The sequence below is a fragment of the Culex quinquefasciatus genome, chromosome 3 (assembly GCF_015732765.1).
Source record: "Culex quinquefasciatus strain JHB chromosome 3, VPISU_Cqui_1.0_pri_paternal, whole genome shotgun sequence".
NCBI classification, from domain to species: Eukaryota; Metazoa; Arthropoda; class Insecta; order Diptera; family Culicidae; genus Culex; species Culex quinquefasciatus.
This window is the reverse complement of record NC_051863.1, coordinates 96772224-96791995: the sequence shown is the minus strand read 5'-3', so window position 1 is coordinate 96791995 and position 19772 is coordinate 96772224. Positions and strand designations below refer to the sequence as shown.

Below are 19772 nucleotides of genomic sequence, written 5' to 3'. Positions count from 1 at the left end.
AATGATCTATTCCACAACTTTTTAATTTAATTAAGTCGTTTTGAACCAAATTACTGATTTCTTTTAATATTCATTCAAAATTGATAATCAAAATAAATGCATCTTCAACCAAAACAAATACAAATCATTGTAAAAATCGCTGAAAAAATTAGCCTCCCGCTGCTCCGGGACTTCTCGAGCACCTATCTTGGCTACTCAACGGATCCCCGATGAACTTTTTTCTTCGCTGAATGAACTCGAAGGCTAATTTAGCTTTAGCTTTGCTACCCGCGGTGCGAAAGTTGGGGTGCAAACATGTCGGGAGCAAATCGGATGAACTCTTTCAAAATTTTGAAAATGATATTTTATTGATGTAAACAAACAATTTGGACATATAATGCTATTGGAAGCATGTTCAATCATGATAGAATGTATTTTTATTGATTTCAATCAACAAAACGGCTAGAATTTGAAAATGAATAATTTAGATCCCCGCGGTAGGCCTGATTCGGTAGTCAAATTAGCTCCCTGCGGTGCGAAAACGTGTATTAGCTACGGAGCAAAGCTAAAACTGGGGATTCAATCGATAGGTTTGCCACGCAATTAGATCTCTGCGGTGGAGATGCCCTAAGTATTGCCATTTTTTCTGAGTAAAAACCGCAGAGCTAAAATCACGATCTGAGTTTATGTCTAACAAGTATGCATTTTGTGGAATTTTGTATAACTCCGTTGAATTGAAAATCCCATACTATTTTTCAAGCTTTTGATTGCCTTTAGTTTGAAATTATTCTTTTTTGTTTATCTGGTCAATAATAAGCATTATTTCAATGGAATTATATGCTTGAATTGATTAGAAAGGATAACATAAGAGTGATCTTTCATACTACATTTTGGTCATAAAAGTATTTGAAATTTACATCCGATTTAAAATTCAACGGAGTAAAAAAAATTTAAACCTTGGTAAATTTACGTAGATTTCATCGGAAATTTACATGTTTTCAAAACGCTTTTTGTTCTACACAATTAAATCGGATGGCATGTAAATTTAAAATGAAGTTGATGTAAATTAGCATCATTAATGACGTGCACTTTTGGTACATCATTAACGATGTAAATTTACCGGATTTTTTTTTCTGTGTATTAATAGTTTCAAAGCTTATCTTGTTGGAGTGGTCATGACTAACAACCCTGCATCTACGGTCGGGTCACCACTGTCGGGTCAACTGTGACCATCCAACGCGAGTGACCACTATTATCACGGCTGCACGCGACCTACAGCAGCTGATCGCGGTATTGGTGATCGCGGTGATCCTCTCGCGAGATGGACGATCGTGATCGCTGATAGGACCAACACCAACAGCAGGATGCACTTTTCCGGGGTCGATGACCGCCGGGCCGGGTTGATGACCTGACCTGCCTCAAAAAACAACGGGAGCAGCTGACCTGCTGCGAACTTTAGTTTTTAAGTTTTAGAACCTCTCGAACCGGCAGATCGAAACGGTCGATTCTGCGCCTATCAGGCAATTTAAATGTGTTAGGCTTAATATTAATAAATGTAGTTCGTTTAACTTTCGTTTTGTGCAGTAAAATTGTGTTTTAAAATTAAAGTGCTGTTTTTTTCTGTAATTGCGTGTTGTTTTATTGTGAATTGGCAAGAAACCCGGAAGCCACCCACGCACGGACTACCCAACGAACCAGGACCAGACCAGCCAGCCCAAATCCGATCCGGTCGATGCTGGGGGCCACCAGAGCTGTCGAAGGCTAGGTTGTACTCCGGCTCCCCAACATTCTGGTCCTTCGAACCGGATCGGACGGATCCTGGTTCGCGGGAGGAAGGACGGTTGGACTCTACATTGCCGTTTGTGGACGAGGTTCGTCGCCATTGGACTGTGGCGTGGCACGGTTCGCCATCGCTGCTGAGAACAACCAAAGCGCGCCAACGGTTTGGCCATTCATCCCTGGGACAATAGGACATTGTACCCTCAACCCGGACAACGAACTTCGCGCTTGGACATCTACGCGCCAACGTGTTGCGTTTGGTAAGTGGAACCACTACGTATATGTCCGCCGAAGCGTTCAGACATTCCCGGTACTGACACACCTCCCATCCACATCTACGCTGTGCACATTCCGCTGGAGCGAACCGCTGCGTGCGTCCCATTGGATCGAGCGAGCCATCTGCTACGCGCTGCGCGGCGAGAGCGCGTCTCCGGTCACGGTCAGCCATTTTCTGGGACATTCGGTCAGCCATTTCCTGGGCCATCCGATTGCTTCTTTGCTGCCGGAGCCATCCGACTGCTGCGTTGATACACTGTTCCAGAAAGGACACCTTTTGCCCAGGTGAAATATGCTAAGCACAGTGTATGTCAGCCGAAGCGAGTCGCTACCGTGAAACTAACACCATTTTTCGACCACACAACTCTTACTACGCCCGAACCGGCTGGACGCCGGTGATTGCACGTTATGTGACCACGTGGAGGTCGCTGAATATCTACACGACTCCAAGCCGACACGCGGCGACTCCGAGGTCGCTGGAGATCTACACGACGATCTGCGCGACTGCAAGAGGACATCTAACGGTGGCCACAACCGTTTGCTACCGTTCAGACCACCCGAGAAGGACGACATCAACGTGACTGACACGTGCCAAGACGGATCGCCACGTGGTCTGAAGAGGCTGCGCAACTGTTCGTTTCTACCGGTGAGTGCTAAAGAATAGTATATTGCCGAAGCTAAGACGACAGAAATACACCATTTTAAATCGAGTTTGTATCCTCTTCGCTTACACCACGCATCCCTGAGGTCATCCCATCTGCTGATTGATTTACGATCTGATCTGGTTCACGTTGTTTTTTGGTCGCTGCTACTGTTTCTCCAGGTGAGATACACTAGCAAAGTATATGGCTTGCCGAAGAAAAGGCACCGTTGATACTACATGCCGTTTTCCACCTCTTCTTCGCATACCCACGCCTTCAATTTGAGCTGCCCACTTGACCGCTAAGGACATTTTGGTTTGACGTCTCGAGCTACCTGGTGCTTCCGGTTCTGATTGAACTCCCAACTGCTTTGGGTACGATCAGTTACTGCTAAAAGTAAGTAATTTGCTACAGCAGTATATGTTCTTGCCGAAGCCAGGACGAAACGGAATACTACAGCACCACACTTTTTCGCTTTACATTCTCTGACGTCATGGCACCCCGGAAGTCCTTGTTAGGACCGACGCTGAAGGCGTTGACCGTTAAATACCAAGAGTTACAAGCAGCGCTCAATGACATCTTCAAATTTGCTGATAAATTTAAGGCGGAAACAACCGCTTCCCAGGTGAGTGTGCGTTTGGAAAGTCTCAACAAGCTGTGGGAAGTTTTGTGCACTACCTTGGTGGAAATCAAATCTCACAAAGACTACAACCCTGAGGATGACCCTACCTACAAAAAGGACCGCGAAACTTTGACTGAAGGCTATTACCGAGTAAAATCCCTTCTACTGGACAAACTGAAAGAACGACAGGAAGTTCCTTGTAAACCGACCCACAACGACACGATTGTTGGGGGGACTGATCACGCCCTTTTGCCTCAGATCAAGCTTCCTATGTTCAAGGGGAACATCGACGAGTGGCTGAGTTTTCGTGACTTGTTCCTCTCACTCATCCACTGGAAGTCTGACCTACCGGATGTGGAAAAGTTCCACTACCTAAAGAATTGTCTTGACGACAATCCCAAGAGGATCATTAGTGGACTTTCAACCACGTCGGTCAACTACAAGCTGGCAAGGGATCGTTTGCAGAGGTACTACAACAACCACAAGGTACTTAAGCAGCGACTGGTGCAATCGTTGTTTACCCTTCCAACCCTCGCCGAGGAATCTGCCACCGATCTGCATTCCCTCGTTGACGAGTTCGAGCGTGTTCTGAACACCCTCGATCAGGTGGTCTCACCCGTTGACTACAAGGATCTTCTGCTGGTGAATTTACTCGTTACGCGTCTGGATCCTGTTACGCGTCGCGCATGGGAGGAAGTATCTACGGCGAAAGATTTGGTTAGAGATTCGCTAGGTGATTTTGCAGATGATTCAATGTTTATTGTTTATTCATCAATTATGTAGACTACTTACAATTTTCTTACATACTAGATATTATTTCTATTGTACAGATTTTTTCGTAGTTCCGGTTTAGACATGTCGAAATGTATGTACTGTGAATTTTCATTATAAAAGCGCATCATTTGATTTAATGGCGAATTTTTTAAATAATTTGTCGTGTATGCAGTTATTCTAAAAGTTGTGAATGTCTAAGAGTACGGCTTGGTTCATGAATACTATTGCGTATTACTGAAAATAATGCTGCTGACTGTATGCGTTGAGAAATAATGTCGTTGATGAAAGAGAGCATGGCAAATTTACGACGTTCTTGTAATGATTGTATGTTTATGAGCATGCAGCGTGCTTCATACGATGGGAGAAGAAATGCAGTCCAGTTAAGTTTACGTAGTGCGTACAGTAAGAATTGTTTTTGGACAGATTCAATACGTGCTTGGTGTACGGCATAGTATGGATTCCAGACGATACTACAGTATTCCAAGAGTGGCCTGACATACGTTATATAGAGTAATTTAATAGTATACGGGTCCTGGAAGTTGAATGCAAAGCGCTTTATAAAGCCTAATGTACTTTTGCCTTGTTTATTATTGTGTTATAGTGTTCTACAAAGTTAGTTGTGAGTCTAGGATGACACCTAGATCACGTACTACTTTGCATTTTTCTACTGGTTGGTTTCCTAATAATACTGTTATGTTTGGTGTTTCATGTTTTCTGCTGAAGGCAATGGAATTACATTTCTTTACATTCAATTGGAGTAGGCTTTTACTACACCATGTGTAGAAAAGATTAATTTCGTTTTGGAATACATGACTGTCATTGGCATTTCCTATTTCCATATACAATTTCATGTCGTCTGCATATACAAGTACGTTAATTTTTTAAGAATGAAGGAAATGTCGTTTACATACAAGATGAAAAGAAGAGGTCCTAGATGGGATCCTTGCGGAACCCCAGAGGTGACGTGAATTGATTCCGATAGTACATTTTGGAAGCGAACAATTTGTTCGCGCTTAGTCAAATATGACTTAAGCCATTCCAAAAGATTCGGTTGAATTCCAATTTTCTGCAGTTTGAAGATTAATAATGGTATGTCGATTCTGTCAAATGCCTTACTAAAGTCTGTGTAAATTGCTTCTACGAAATTGCGATTATGCATTGCATTCAGTGTAAAATTTACAAATTCTAAAAGGTTGGTGCTAGTAGAGCGGCCTTTAAAAAGCCGTTCTGTTTACATGTGATGCGGTTTTTTACTTGCTGAAAGATTTTTTCATTTATAATAGATTCGAAAAGTTTTGGAATGCAAGACAAAGGGCAATTCCGCGATAATTACGTATGTCTGATTTTGGGCCTGACTTGAAAATAGGCACCAAAAAGACTTTTTCCATGTTTGTGGGAATTTTCCAGTATTTATTGACATGTTGAAAAATGATGCAGTGGATATGTCAATTCTTCTGCAAGGTTCTTTAGGAATGCAGGTGCTATTCCGTCGGGTCCTGGTCCTTTTGATGAGTCTAAGTCCTTCAATGCCTGGCGTACTTCCGTTTCTGACAAAGAATTGACTGAGACGTCATTTGGAAATTCCGGTATATATGAAAAGTAGTCGCGGTCTTCTTCGGAAAATGAGGTGTATACTTCTTTGAAAAATTTTGAAAAAAGATTGCAAATTTCTTTTGAGTTACTGCCTACATTTTCGTCCAGTTGCATTTGCGATGAGAAGTTACTACTTTTGGATTTGGATTTTACGTAATTAAAGAAATTTTTCGGGCATGATTTGACTTCAGATTCGACTTTACTATTATATTCTTCGTTGGCAGAATTGAGTGCCGAAAAAAATTGGTCGGAAATATTCAGATAATTCAGAAGATTTGTGTCATTTGTATTGTTTCTGTATAGTTTGTAGGCTTTTTGTTTTCTATTTTTTAAATTTCTTAGTTGTGGAGTGAACCACACCGGGTATTTATTGCCTGTGTTATTACGTCGTCTTCTTCTAGTAGGTACGGTTTAGATGTTATAGTGTTAATTTCCGTATAGAATTTTCCTACTAATTCGTCGACATTTCCTTCATTATTAAATAAATTTTGCCAGTCAATTGCAAGTAGTTTACGTTTGGCTTCTACAAAGTTTGTTTTATTGTATTCCAGGACTTCTTCATATTCCCAGTCAATGGGCAAAGTGTTTTTATGGACATAAATAGAATATTCAATTGCTGTATGGAAGACTTCATTCTTCCAAAGGGGGGTTACAGATTCTTGTACATGAAAGTCTTCAATACAGTTAGTGAATAAAAGGTCTAAAAATGAATTTCTTTGGTTTTTACATGATTGATTTGGAAAAGTCCATAATTTGCAATATTGTCAAAGAGAAAATGCAAAGTTTCATTTTCCCCAATGACTGGGAGAAGAATTGCTTCATTTTCTTGGTCAGATATAAATTCGACTTTGCTTTGATTAAAGTCGCCATAAATGTGAAGTTTTACTTCCGGTTCCATTTTGATGTTATGATTTCTACTGTTTTAAAGAATAGTTCATACGACTGTTTATTTGCATGGTCCGGCGGAAAGTATACTGATGCAAAAATGTGTACTTGGCCTGCAATAGTGGCTTTGGCCCAGACTTGTTCAAATTGAAAATGTTTTTCAGTTATAATTTCTTTTGGATTAAGTCTGGCATTTATGGCTAAGAGGACGCCGCCTCCTGACTTTTTCTGACTGAGATTTAAATTTCTATTGCCTAGGAATACAAAATAATTGTTTCCAAAAATTTCTTCAGGGTGGACGCTTTCGTCCCAGTTAGTTTCAGTTCCAAGAATAATGTCGAAAGAATGTGAGAGAATGTTTAAAGAAATTTCCTTCATTTTGCCTGGGCTTTTCATGCGATTGAAATTCTGACAATAAATTAGAATTTCATTCGCATTCTGTTGTTCCGTTGAAGAAATTTTTGGAGACATACTTAAATTATTAATAGTACTTACTGCCTCTTGCGAGGGTGTCATTTCTTCTTCCGTGTTAGAAGGCGTCAATGCTTGTAAAAATTCGACGATGTAGTCGGCAGGTAAAATTTGTTGGCGGCTTCGCGCGAATGCTGCAGGTATTGAAGTCTTCTAGTTGTTACATATTTCCTGTAGGTTTCAGGTCGGTGAGGGTTTGCTTAGGTGAAATTCCAATTGTTGAGTTGTATTCCATGAAGATGTTCATAAGATGTTCAGGTTCAGTAGGCAGGCCATTGGATGCAAAAAAGACATGCATGCTGGTTAGTGTTAGTCCGTCTATGCAGACGTCTGGTTTTTGGTCCTTCAGATACGCCAAGTATAGTCTGAGATTGTCATAGACTTTAATTTCGCGGAGTCTGGCCAGCAAGAAACGGCCATCGCCGACTGCAGACTGTTCAGTTAGGCGTACTATGGGCGGCTTCATTGGGTCCAGACAGAACATACTGTCTGTTACTTCAGGAGTTTGTGATGACGTTTTTGCTGGCTGCGGCGTGGTGGCGTTTAGAGGTGGGACGATTGGCGTTTTTTCCTTCCGGTAGGGGTTGATGGTTTCCCCTTTTCGGAAGTTGATGAAGTTTGAATTCGATGTAGTTGGAGGTTGGCCAGAAAATTCGACCCTTGCCTGGTCTAGAAGTTCCTTGTCGGACAATTTGGTTGACGAATGAGTGAAAATGTTGCTGCTACTTGCGTTGTCCTGGTCGAATTGATTGTCCTTTAACCCTTTCAGGCCTGAATTTTCAAAAAAATATTTTTTTAATCAATGATGGGAAAATGATTCTTATGACCATACGAAAATTATAGTCTAGTTTTGGAAATTTTGATATTTGGGTCATATATGACCCATCAGGCTCGAAAGGGTTAAGTTAAAATGTGGCGTACTTGGGTTTCGGCCTGCGTCAGAGTTGCAGTTGGTCTGGTGCTGTTGCCGACGAAGATGTTGATGTGATTGTTGTTGCTGCAGGTGTTGCTGTTGCCGGCGTTGCTGATGATGTTGTTGTGATTGTTGCTGTTGCTGGTGCTGAATTTGTTGACGATGTTTTCGGTTGCGGCGACGTGCTTTTTCGGCTTCCTTTTCCTGAAGACGGCGAGTCCGCTGCCTGGCGTCGAAGTCGGTCCAGTCTGGCTTCCAAATTTTTTTGCTGCCGATAAGTCGCCAGCCAGATTCGATTTCCAGTACGGTTTGTTCGTTTAATTCTTCTGCCAGTGATTTTTGCCGGACTTCAATTTCATTGTCTTGCAGTTTATTGATGGATGAAGTGAGAGCCCTCACTTCATCGTGGACTGCTAAAATTATGTCCGAGGGGCATTTTTCTGCTGAGGCAATTGTTTTAATTATGTCATCCCGGTGGAATGACGTAATTTCCTGGATACGGCAGAATGATTCAGCGAGTTTTTGATTCTGGTCCGAGGTGGTGTCTTCAAATGCTTTTCTGACTTCGTTTAAGGGGAAGTCCATTGCCGGTGCCTGTGTTAATACTGCCGAAAGTATTCGACTTGCGATTTCTGCAGATTTCTTAATTTCTTCCTGCAGGCCTATTATTTTATTATGCAGTTCATTCAGGGCTTCTTGGTTTGTCTTGTCATTGGTCTTGATGTGAGTCAAGATCATATGACTGCCTTCTAAATGATGCTGCATTATTTTTCTAATGTCGATTTCCATATGTAGGTTATTTCGACAAAGGCTGCATATAGGAAGTACATGTAGTTGCAAGTCGTCTTCGGAGCCACGCTTGACCCCAATACAGGCTGCGTGAAATTTTCGATTACAAATGCCCGAACAGTTCCAGAGGTATTGTTGGTTGAAGGGTGAAGAGCACGTCGGCACATAGCACTGCATTTTGCTTACGTTTGTTTATAAGTGCACACGCGACGCGCGACAAAAAAAAATATGTTTACGTTTACGTTTGTGGACTGGGTCAGTGAAGGTAAATAAAAATAAGGTGTAGAGCAAATTAAAAAACGCGTCCGTCCGGTAAAAGACTCAACTGCAACTTCCTCAAGGGAGGAATCTGCTAACGACACGACGAAGGACACGTTGAAGGACTTGTGCGATTTCCTAAACCGACGCATTCGAGTTCTGGATAGTTTGCCACCGAAAACTGTGAACAGTCGGGCTGTTCAACACCAACAACAACAGTACGTTCCCAAATCCAAGGCAAAAAAGGTTAGCTACAGTACGGTGCAACATGCTGGCTACTCGTGCGTGGCTTGTAAGGACAACCACTTACTCTACCAGTGTTCTGCATTCCAACGGTTGGCGGTGTCGGAGAGGGACGCATTACTCAAGACGCATTCCCTCTGTCGCAACTGCTTCAGAACTGGTCACCAAGCCAAAAACTGCACGTCCAAGTACAGTTGCAGGAACTGCAAGGGTCGACATCATACTTTGGTATGTTTTCAACAACAACCGGAAAGGGACAACGCGGTGACGGCACTCGCGGTTGCAGGGAGCAATAACCCTTCCAACTCCAAGGAAACCCAAGGTCCGACAACATCCCACGTGGCAAACATGGCAGCCACGAACCCATCCATGTCAGGCGCAGCAACACAAGCTGCATCCCAAGTGCTGTTGGCTACAGCAGTGGTCATTGTCGAGGACGACGATGGCAATCGGTACCCTGCTTGCGCACTCCTCGACTCGGGGTCGGAGAGTAACTTCATATCAGAGCGACTGGCGCAGCTGATGAAGGTCACGCGAGAAAAGGTGGACATTTCCGTGCTAGGAATCGGTCAATCTGGCACGAAGGTTAAGCACAAGATTCACGCAACGGTGCGGTCTCGGTTATCCAACTTCGAGCGAGACATGAACTTCTTGGTGCTCTCCAAGGTTACGGTCAATCTGCCAACAACAACAATCGCAACAAATGGATGGTCGATTCCGGACGGAATTGAATTGGCAGATCCAGCATTCTTCCAGTCCAAGAAGGTGGACATCGTCCCACTATGGGCCAACTCCATACAAACAGGCGGCCAAATTATTTTTTTTTCTTTTTAAATGTTTTTTCATACAAATTTGGGTAATTGTATGGTATTGAAATGATATACGTCGATTTTTATGACTTTTCATGTTTTTCAATAGTGGATTGTTTATAATAAATAGTCTTTTCAAACATTTGCAAGTGCAAAAGAATTGCGTATATATTTTATTGCAAGTTTATATTATTAAATTATGGATAAGCTAATACATCCCCACTTTAAGGACACAACCCCTCCCTCCATTTTCTTTAACCCCCCCCCTCCTCCCCACCAACAATATTTTGTTAAGCGTAATAAATCCATTTTAGGTCAAATATTTATTATTTACTGCTGTGTGTTTCTTTTTGTGAGTCATATAACTTGAGACCCACCGCCCCCACCCTTACGGGCATAAATTGCGAAAATTTTAATTGTTAAATCAAATAACAGAAAATATAATTTTATTCAAAATATTAATTATGAATTAAAACGATAAAATACAAAACATATTCTTACTAATCCTAATGTTCTTGTTCATGAAAATTCATTTGATTATAGAGTTTCTGACGGCTTCAGGATATGTTAAAGGTACTTTTATGATGTTTTGTACTAACCAACATAGAACTTAAATGTGGATCAGTTTCATGGATTGATCGCAGAAATTCATCATGCTAAGTCAATATTTTGCTGAATACTTTTTTCGGTATCAAACTGAGATTCTCCAGTTTCGCTTGAGAAACTTCGGTACGAATACCTTATTTTGACTAAGGTACTCAGTTTTAAATGTAGGCAACAGAAAATTCCAATAAAGTAATTTCGAACTTCTTGAAACCAGGTATTGATTTTTGAAGCGACGATGTCCACGAAGTAGGTAGCAAAGCAAGTGAAATAAACGGGCGCATATGTAGATTGCAGCAAATTTTGATAAAACGTAAATGTTCAAAATGGCATATCTCCGAAAACGCAAAAAATCGCAGGCTGGAAATTTCAGCAATGTTAGAGTATGATCCAATCTTTCAAGTGATCTTAGTTTCATGTTTAGCATCGGTTAGCAAAAAAAGTACTCGATTAACAAACACAAAAAAATAAGTTTTGTCAAAAAAAATGCTCCAGTTATTCGATGAAAACTTCAGTTTTTGGTTTGGAAACAACATTTTATCTATTAATAGTTTCAAAGCTTATCTCATTACCTTTCCAACGATGTATAATTGTCCTAATAAAAAATTTAAAATGGCTGAGCTATGTTAAAATTAAACAATCAGCCTTTTTTACGAAAAACGCTAGTTTTTACTCCATTTTTTGACTTTCAGCTTGCGTATCTCCGTAATGAACAAACTTAGAGCTTTGAAAATTTGTATTTTTCTTAGTTAGAATGTTTACTTTCGAGAAAAAAAGGTGCAGGTGGTTATGTTCTATCTACAATCGTAGTACAGTAGTACAGTGTAGACGCACTTTTATTGTGTAAACAAAAATTGTTTCTAATTTAATGTTTTCAATAATTGGCACCTCTGTGGAAATAAATGGCCAAAACAAGAAAATATTGCCAAAACAAGTATGGTTCGGAAAACTCCGGGTGTGGCCAATCCTGTCAAAATGGCCATTTTCATTACCAGTATCAAAAACCATGAATTTTGATACCCATATTGCCCCAATTTGTAAGGTTCCGTAAATGTCCTCCCGGAAAAACCTTCCCTTAGGGCAATGGCCACTCCGGGTGTGGCCAATCCTGCCAAAATGGCCATTTTCTTTACCATTATCAAAAACCATGAATTTTGATACCCATATTGCCCCAATTTGTATGGTTCCATAAATGTCCTCCCGGTAGAACCTTTCCCAGGGCAATGGCCACTCCGGGTGTGGCCAATCCTGTCAAAATGGCCATTTTCATTACCAGTATCAAAAACCATGAATTTTAATACCCATATTGCTCCAATTTGTATGGTTCCGTAAATGTCCTCCCGGAAAAACCTTCCCTCAGAGCAATGGCCACTCCGGGTGTGGCCAATCCAGTAAAAATGGCCATTTTCTTTACCATTATCAAAAACCATGAATTTTGATACCCATATTGCCCCAATTTGTATGGTTCCATAAATATCCTCCCGGTAGAACCTTCCCTCAGGGAAATGGCCACTCCGGGTGTGGCCAATCCTGTCAAAATGGCCATTTTCATTACCAGTATCAAAAACCATGAATTTTGATACCCATATTGCTCCAAGTCGTATGGTTCGATAAATGTCCCCGGTAGAACCTTCCCTCAGGGCAATGGCCACTCCGGGTGTGGCCAATCCTGTCAAAATGGCCATTTTCATTACCAGTATCAAAAACCATGAATTTTGATACCCATATTGCTCCAAGTCGTATGGTTCGATAAATGTCCCCGGTAGAACCTTCCCTCAGGGCAATGGCCACTCCGGGTGTGGCCAATCCTGTCAAAATGGCCATTTTCATTACCAGTATCAAAAACCATGAATTTTGATACCCATATTGCCCCAAGTTGTATGGTTCCATAAATGTCCCCGGTAGAACCTTCCCTCAGGGCAATGGCCACTCCGGGTGTGGCCAATCCTGTCAAAATTGCCATTTTCATTACCAGTATCAAAAACCATGAATTTTGATACCCATATTGCCCCAAGTCGTACGGTTCGATAAATGTCCCCGGTAGAACCTTCCCTCAGGGCAATGGCCACTCCGGGTGTGGCCAATCCTGTAAAAATGGCCATTTTCATTACCAGTATCAAAAACCATGAATTTTGATACCCATATTGCCCCAAGTCGTATGGTTCCATAAATGTCCCCGGTAGAACCTTCCCTCAGGGCAATGGCCACTCCGGGTGTGGCCAATCCTGTCAAAATTGCCATTTTCATTACCAGTATCAAAAACCATGAATTTTTATACCCATATTGCTCCAAGTCGTATGGTTCGATAAATGTCCTCGGTAGAACCTTCCCTCAGGGCAATGGCCTCTCCGGGTGTGGCCAATCCGGCCAAAATGGCCATTTTCATCACCAATATCAAAAACCATGAATTTTGATACGCATATTGCCCAAATTTGTATGGTTCCGTAGGACACAGTATCAAAAACCATGAATTTTGATACCCATATTGCCCAAATTTGTATGGTTCCGTAAGTGTCCTCCCGGTAGAACCTTCCCTCAGGGCAATGGCCACTCCGGGTGTGGCCAATCCTGTTAAAATGGCCATTTTCATTACCAGTATCAAAAACCATGAATTTTGATACCCATATTGCCCCAAGTCGTACGGTTCGATAAATGTCCCCGGTAGAACCTTCCCTCAGGGCAATGGCCACTCTGGGTGTGGCCGATATCCTACCAATTTGTTCCCGATCATTTAGGTATTCCGGGGACCGTTCTGGCAACCGTCAATAACTTCTTGGACCTCCTCTCAAGTTCGTGCACGACCTGTTTCTTTCAACGTGTGCGTGTGTGTGTGAGCAATAAAATTCCCAACGTAAGGTCCGTCTTTGATGAAAGTCTGATGGACACTAAATCCTCCAGAGGCTAACTTTTAGCTTAAATAGTTGGCACGGCATCCACGCAACAGAAACAGAATGTCACGCCGAGGGCATGCGACGGTAACGCTACATTTTCGAAAAATTTTGCATTGACACCGCAGATAGAGCTTTAAGACAAAGTCCTTTGTCAAAATACCAAAAAATATTTGGAGAAGGTCACTTTTTTGAAACTTGGCCACCCAATGTACCATAGTGCGTCCTTGGCATTGAATGCTTTTTCGAGTTCTTTGAAACCGGTCGAAGAATTCCCCTGGGAGACAATCTACCAGCGCTGAACGAGTCGGTGTTCTCCTGGGTGGTATCCGGTGGTCTCTCGGTTCCATGCAACTCCAAGCAGGTGAAGTGCAACGTGTCAACCTCAGAGGAGATGGAAACTCTGATGGCACGGTTCTGGTCGACTGAAGACGTCGGTTTGGACGACGCGTTCTCTCCCGCTGAAAGTCGCTGCGAAGAGAGCTTCCAACACACGGTACAACGGTTATCCGACGGTCGGTATTCCGTTTCCATGCCCAAGGTCGAAGGTGGAATCTCCAGATTGGGCGAATCCAATGAAATTGCGTTGCGACGGTTGCACGCAACCGAGCGCAGACTGGCAAGGGACGCCAATTTGCGGAAACAGTATACAGATTTCATGGACGAATACCTGGAACTGGGTCACATGTCCAAGGTCGAAGAAAAAACCAAGGGGTTTCCAGCATCGTGTCAGACTGGTCACTAATCCGGAATTACTTGGAATTTGAGCAAGTAATTCTGTAATCCCGGATTTACTGAGTAATTCCAGAGTAATCCTGGTAATTCCTAATAATCCCAGTAATCCTGGCAATTCCATGATTCTTGTTTGTGAAAACATACTTCAGAAAATAATAAAATAATAAAAAATAACTGTTTAAAAGATAATTTCGATAAACCTTTTATAATTCTATTTATTGCCTATTAATTTGCAGTAATTCCTGTAATTCTGGAATTACCTAGTAATTCCGTAGTAGTTCGAGAAATTCCATAGTTACTCAGTAATTTGTGAATTTCCCATTAATTCAAGTAACTATTAGTAATTCTTTGAAGGTAAATCGGCAGAATGCATTTTGTTTTTCCTTGATGCTTTCTATGGTTGTAAGAAGTACAGCGGATTCGGAATGTCCGCAAATTTGGATGCTTTCTAATTCAAATGTATTCGGATGAAAAACACTCAAAAGTCTAAATCAGTTGTCAAACTGATGTTGATGTTAACCACATTATTCGATGATTTCCAAGTAGGGCGTCCAATTTTCCCGGGTTTGAAGTTTATCGGAAAACGGAAAAAAATATTTTTTTTATCCCGGGAAATTTTTGAAAACGTCATAAAATCTATGTTTTTTTTACATTCGTTATGTTTTTAAAATCATACTATTAGCTCAATACTATTAAAATCAATCTAAACAAGGATAGCACTTTTAGATAGTTTTAAAGATGTTTTTTGTTCTTTCTTGAATTTTAAATGCACTTAAACTCCAAAATCAGTTTTCAAAATGATGTTGATATCTACCCAATTGTTTGATGATTTCCAAGTAGGACGTCTAATTTTCCCAGGTTTTGAGTTTCCCGGAAAACGGGAAAAATATTTATTTATTCTCGGGAAGTTTTTAGTTTTTGAAAAAGTCATAAAATCTATGTTTCTTTATATTTGTTATGTTTTTCAAGCTTTAAATTTATAGAATTAGATCAATACTAATAATATCAATCTAAACAAGGATAGCAGTTAGCTTAAACAAATTTTTGCTGTTCTCTGTTGTGCTTTGAATTTTATGTGCAATGCAAATTAAATAAGTATCTTATAAATATTTATTTTTTATTTATTTCTATATGACATGACTAAAACAAAATTGGTTTAAGTTGTCTAAAAAACAAAAATGACAACAAATAAAATGGTACCAATTTATGTAAAATTTTAGAAAAATTTAAACTTATTAATTGTAATACTAATGTAATTTCCAGGCCAAATCAAGATTTTTGTTAAATTCCGGGAATTTCCCGTACAACATATAAAAATCCCGAGAATTTTGTGCCGGGAATTCCCGGGATGGACGTACTATTGCCAAGCACGTGGTTTTTTGCATTTGACAGCTGTCATTCGATCCAATTCTCAATATGCTGGAAGCTAGGCAATAATTCCAAGTTATTTTTATAAATTTGAGCAATTCTGCGTGGTTTCTGGAAATCCCAAGTAATTCTGGGAACTCAAAGTAATTCATGACATATTGTCAGTAATCCTGGTAATTCCATTTAGACTGGTCAGTAATCCTTGATGCTAGAAACCCCTTGATGCTACTAAGTGACCGGATTTAGAATCATGACGTTAACTTGAAAAGGTGCTCCATAGGTGATTGACGAGAAAAGGAATTTTTTGTTCATAAAATTATTTTTATTAGGTCCTTTCCGGTACTGGGACTTGTTTAGGACCGAGTCGGCAAAAGGAATATTTTCATTATGGAAAAAATCACGCGCCAAAAACTTTATTCGGTCTGTGTTCGATTTTGACCTCACTTGTGTTGTATGTGAATAAAAGCCGTGAGAGTAACGAGTGGGCATAGCGTCGAGTTACCGAACAAGTACTGTAGATAAAACATTTATGGAAATAGTCAATCAAACGTCAAAATTACCCCCACTAGGGGGCGCTGAAACTTGGGGTGATGTTTTCATTAAAACCTACAGCGAGTAAATTGATTTGAAATTGTTTTATTTTATCATAAAATCGACATTAATAGCAAATTATGCCATTTTCAGGTAAGAAATAAATAGCTTAATTGATATAAACGAAAATATTTTTGTGATGGCCGATTTAACCTGTGCATAAGGGAAAAAAAATAAGGGAATGTTTTAATCAACCAAAATCTAACTAATCAATTGAGAATGTAGATTATTCAAGTGGACAAATATTTTTTAAAGTCACATCTACCATAAAAGCAAAGCTCTGCTTGAAAAATGGTAATTGGAATGATTTTCAAAATTAGCAATCTAACCTCATTCTCGCGTTTTTAATCCGGATCACAGAATTTTCAATTAAAAAGGCAACTTAGCAAAAAAATCAAAAAGTCAGTCGATAGAACTTTTTATTTCTTACCTCCTGTTTACTTAATTTTATTCCAAAAGATCAATTTTCTTTTAAAAAACCTTAAAATAGTTTTCACTCCCCTTTGCACTTATCGCGCAAAAACGTAAACGTAACCTGGCACCAAAGTTCTCCTACTCGAATGTAGATGGCGAATCGAGTTTTTAGCTTTGGTTTTGGGGGCCTATTCGCGATCAAAAGCTCAAAAATTCCGACAGGTGGCGCAAAGCATCGAAGAATGACGATTCAAATTTTCGCTGTTCGGTTACATAGGAATGTAAACTTAAAATTGAATTTACAGCTCATAGAACAACTTTTAAGAAAAAATTCAAGTAGTACGATTGTTAACTCTTTGCCCTCTATAAATTAACTCAATAAAAAAAATCTGAAAAAAAATAATTTTGAGAAAATAATGTTGTTTAAAATGATAGAGCATCAAAAGTTAACAAAGTATCAGCTCGAATTTTTGCTCAAAAGTTGTTCTCAACGCTGGAATTTAACAAAACAGAATTCGCATACATAACCTCAAAGGGCGGAAATTTCAATCGACATTCTTCGCTCTGTTCTGCTACTCAACACTAGGTGTCGCTGTCGTTTGGCTCTTGAACGGCAATATTTATAAAGAAAATTAAAAAGAGAGATGTGAGCCGTTCACATGGAGTTAAACTTTCCCCAGTCAAATCAATCCGAATTCTGAAACGGAATCTAATTAGAATCGTATACAAATTCCGTTTCAAACGCAACAACCGGTTCGAGCACGGAACCGGTTGTTGCGTTTGAAACGGAATTGGTATACGATTCTAATTAGATTCCGTTTCAGAATTCGGATTGATTTGACTGGGTCGTAGCTGTAACGGAAAGCTTCACAACAACTGGACAGAAAGTTCAACTCAATGTTGCACTTTTAACATTTCGATGCCATTTTTTTTTTTCAAAGGGCATTCAGCATGAATTTCAGCGATCAGTATCTTTTGCCAATCAAACAGAAAAATGTCACAGCGTTTCGCATAATTTAGCAAAACTATTATTTTGATGTAAGTTTTCATGTGAGATTATTAAAAGACTGTTAGTTTCATACACTTCTGCACCTGTTTGTTTGTGACAAAATAAAAAATGACGATGCCGCTGGGATAGGCACAATCTTATTTGCTACATTGAGCTCAGATAGCCGACGTGGTCTTGCGAGATTATATTCTTTATCTGGACCATCGAAATCTGAAACGAAATGAAATTAGTTCAAATATATGGATTAAAGAATACCTGTTTGTTGGAGCAAACAAAAGCAAAGCATTGCTTTTTGGAATTGGCTTCTTTGAATTTTTTACACTGATATCTGATAATCGACGAGGACGAGCTGTTATTTGCTCACCATAAGTCTCACCTAAAATTAAATTAAAACATATATATTTTACTCTCATTTCAATGGTTGTGGTCTAGTGGCAAGTAAATCTGAATGCCTTTTTGACAAAGAACTTTGTCCTAAGGTTTCTATACGTGGTGTCAATCCAAAATTTTCGCGAAGCGAAAACGTTACGTGACGAATTCCCCTCTCGGCAAATTTCCCCTCTTTTTGGCGCACGCTGGTTGGATGAACGAACGTTTCCCAATCAGTCAATCGAGAGACGTGAGATTGATGTATCTAAAATCACCCCCACTCCACCTCATAATTTTCGGATCGTCGACGAGGCAACAAAACACGGCTCGGTCGATCCCGAAAATTCATTCTATTGCTGGACGTCGACGAGAACACATCAGAAGCAGATGGCCTGGTGGCCCGGTAGCAGATGGCCTGGAGGTCCGGGAGCAGATGGCTTGGAGGCAAGGACCAGCTAAGACATGCCAGTCGCGGGAGTCGATCATTGGCCATCACCGGGACTGGAGTGGCCGGAGGCCCCGCGGATGTTCCGATGGGGGGACATTTGCCAGACCGTAAGAGTTGGGGCAATATGGGTATCAAACTTTATGGTATTTGATACTGGACATGAAATTTGACGTTTCGGCAGTAGTGGCCACCATCCGGAGTGGCCGGAGGCCCCGGGGATGTTCCGATGGGGGGACATTTACCGAACCGTAAGAGTTGGGGCAATATGGGTATCAAACTTTATGATTTTTGATACTGGACATGAAATTTGACATTTCGGCAGTAGTGGCCACAATCCGGAGTGGCCGGAGGCCCCGGGGATGTTCCGATGGGGGGACATTTGCCAAACCGTAAGAGTTGGGGCAATATGGGTATCAAACTTTATGATTTTTTACATTGGACAAGAAATTTGACGTTTCGTCAGTAGTGGCCACCATCCGGAGTGGCCGGAGGCCCCGGGGATGTTCCGATGGGGGGACATTTACCGAACCGTAAGAGTTGGGGCAATATGGGTATCAAACTTTATGGTATTTGATACTGGACATTAAATTTGACATTTCGGCAGTAGTGGCCACAATCTGGAATGGCCGGAGGCCTCGGGGATGTTCCGATGGGGGGACATTTGCCGAACCGTAAGAGTTGGGGCAATATGGGTATCAAACTTAAAAGAGGTTCGGATGGCTTACAGGAGGATAATTAAAACACGTGTGTTACGTTTAGAGCGGTTGTTAATAGACTAAGATTTATTGTAAACAAAGTAAACAGGAACATCTGCTGACAGTTCTGTTGGCGCAGTAGCGCGCAAAGGTAATGGGGCAGTGGTTGCCATCTCAACACCCCTGCTCAACCACAGCACCGTCCAAGCCCGATCTTCGTGCACAACTCCCTGAAGGAAGTCGCCGGAAGGCCCTTGATCATCATGTCGGCCTGCTGTGCCGAAGAACGCACGAACTTTAGCTCCAACACTCCCTCGTTGATCAAATCTCGCAAGAAATGAAACTTCGTGTCGATGTGCTTGAGCCTCCCGTGATCACGCGCATCCTCGGCAATCCGAATTGTTGATTGATTGTCCTCGTGCAGGGAAATCGGCCCGTCCGGCTTCAATCCCAAGTCGCGGAGCACCCGCACCATCCAGAGAGTATGGCACGCGGCGGTACACAGCGCTGCAAGTTTAGCTTCCGTCGAGGACAACGAAACGGTTGGTTGTTTCCGGGTAATCCAGTTCACCGTGCAACCGTACAGTTTGAAGATGCACCCTGTCACCGATCGTCGAAAA

The 19772-nt window shown here is 41.1% G+C and overlaps 1 protein-coding gene across 1 annotated transcript; it reads left to right on the top strand.

Annotated features, from left to right (window-relative positions):
* Nucleotides 1–3168: 3168 nt before the first annotated feature.
* LOC119769123 lies at nt 3169–19493 on the top strand. Its single transcript, XM_038261022.1, has 4 exons — nt 3169–4030; nt 9042–9988; nt 13744–14217; nt 19350–19493. The coding sequence occupies exons 1-4, from the start codon at nt 3169–3171 to the stop codon at nt 19491–19493; spliced, it is 2427 nt and encodes an 808-aa protein (XP_038116950.1).
* Nucleotides 19494–19772: the final 279 nt, after the last annotated feature.

Excerpts from the sequence above, each read along its gene's own strand:
- LOC119769123 (XM_038261022.1), top strand. The coding sequence starts at position 3,169 with ATGGCACCCCGGAAGTCCTTGTTAGGACCGACGCTGAAGGCGTTGACC. Across the intron at positions 4,031-9,041 it reads TTTGGTTAGAGATTCGCTAG|ACTCAACTGCAACTTCCTCA; the intron begins GTGATTTTGCAG and ends GTCCGGTAAAAG. Across the intron at positions 14,218-19,349 it reads AACTGGGTCACATGTCCAAG|CACCGTCCAAGCCCGATCTT; the intron begins GTCGAAGAAAAA and ends GCTCAACCACAG.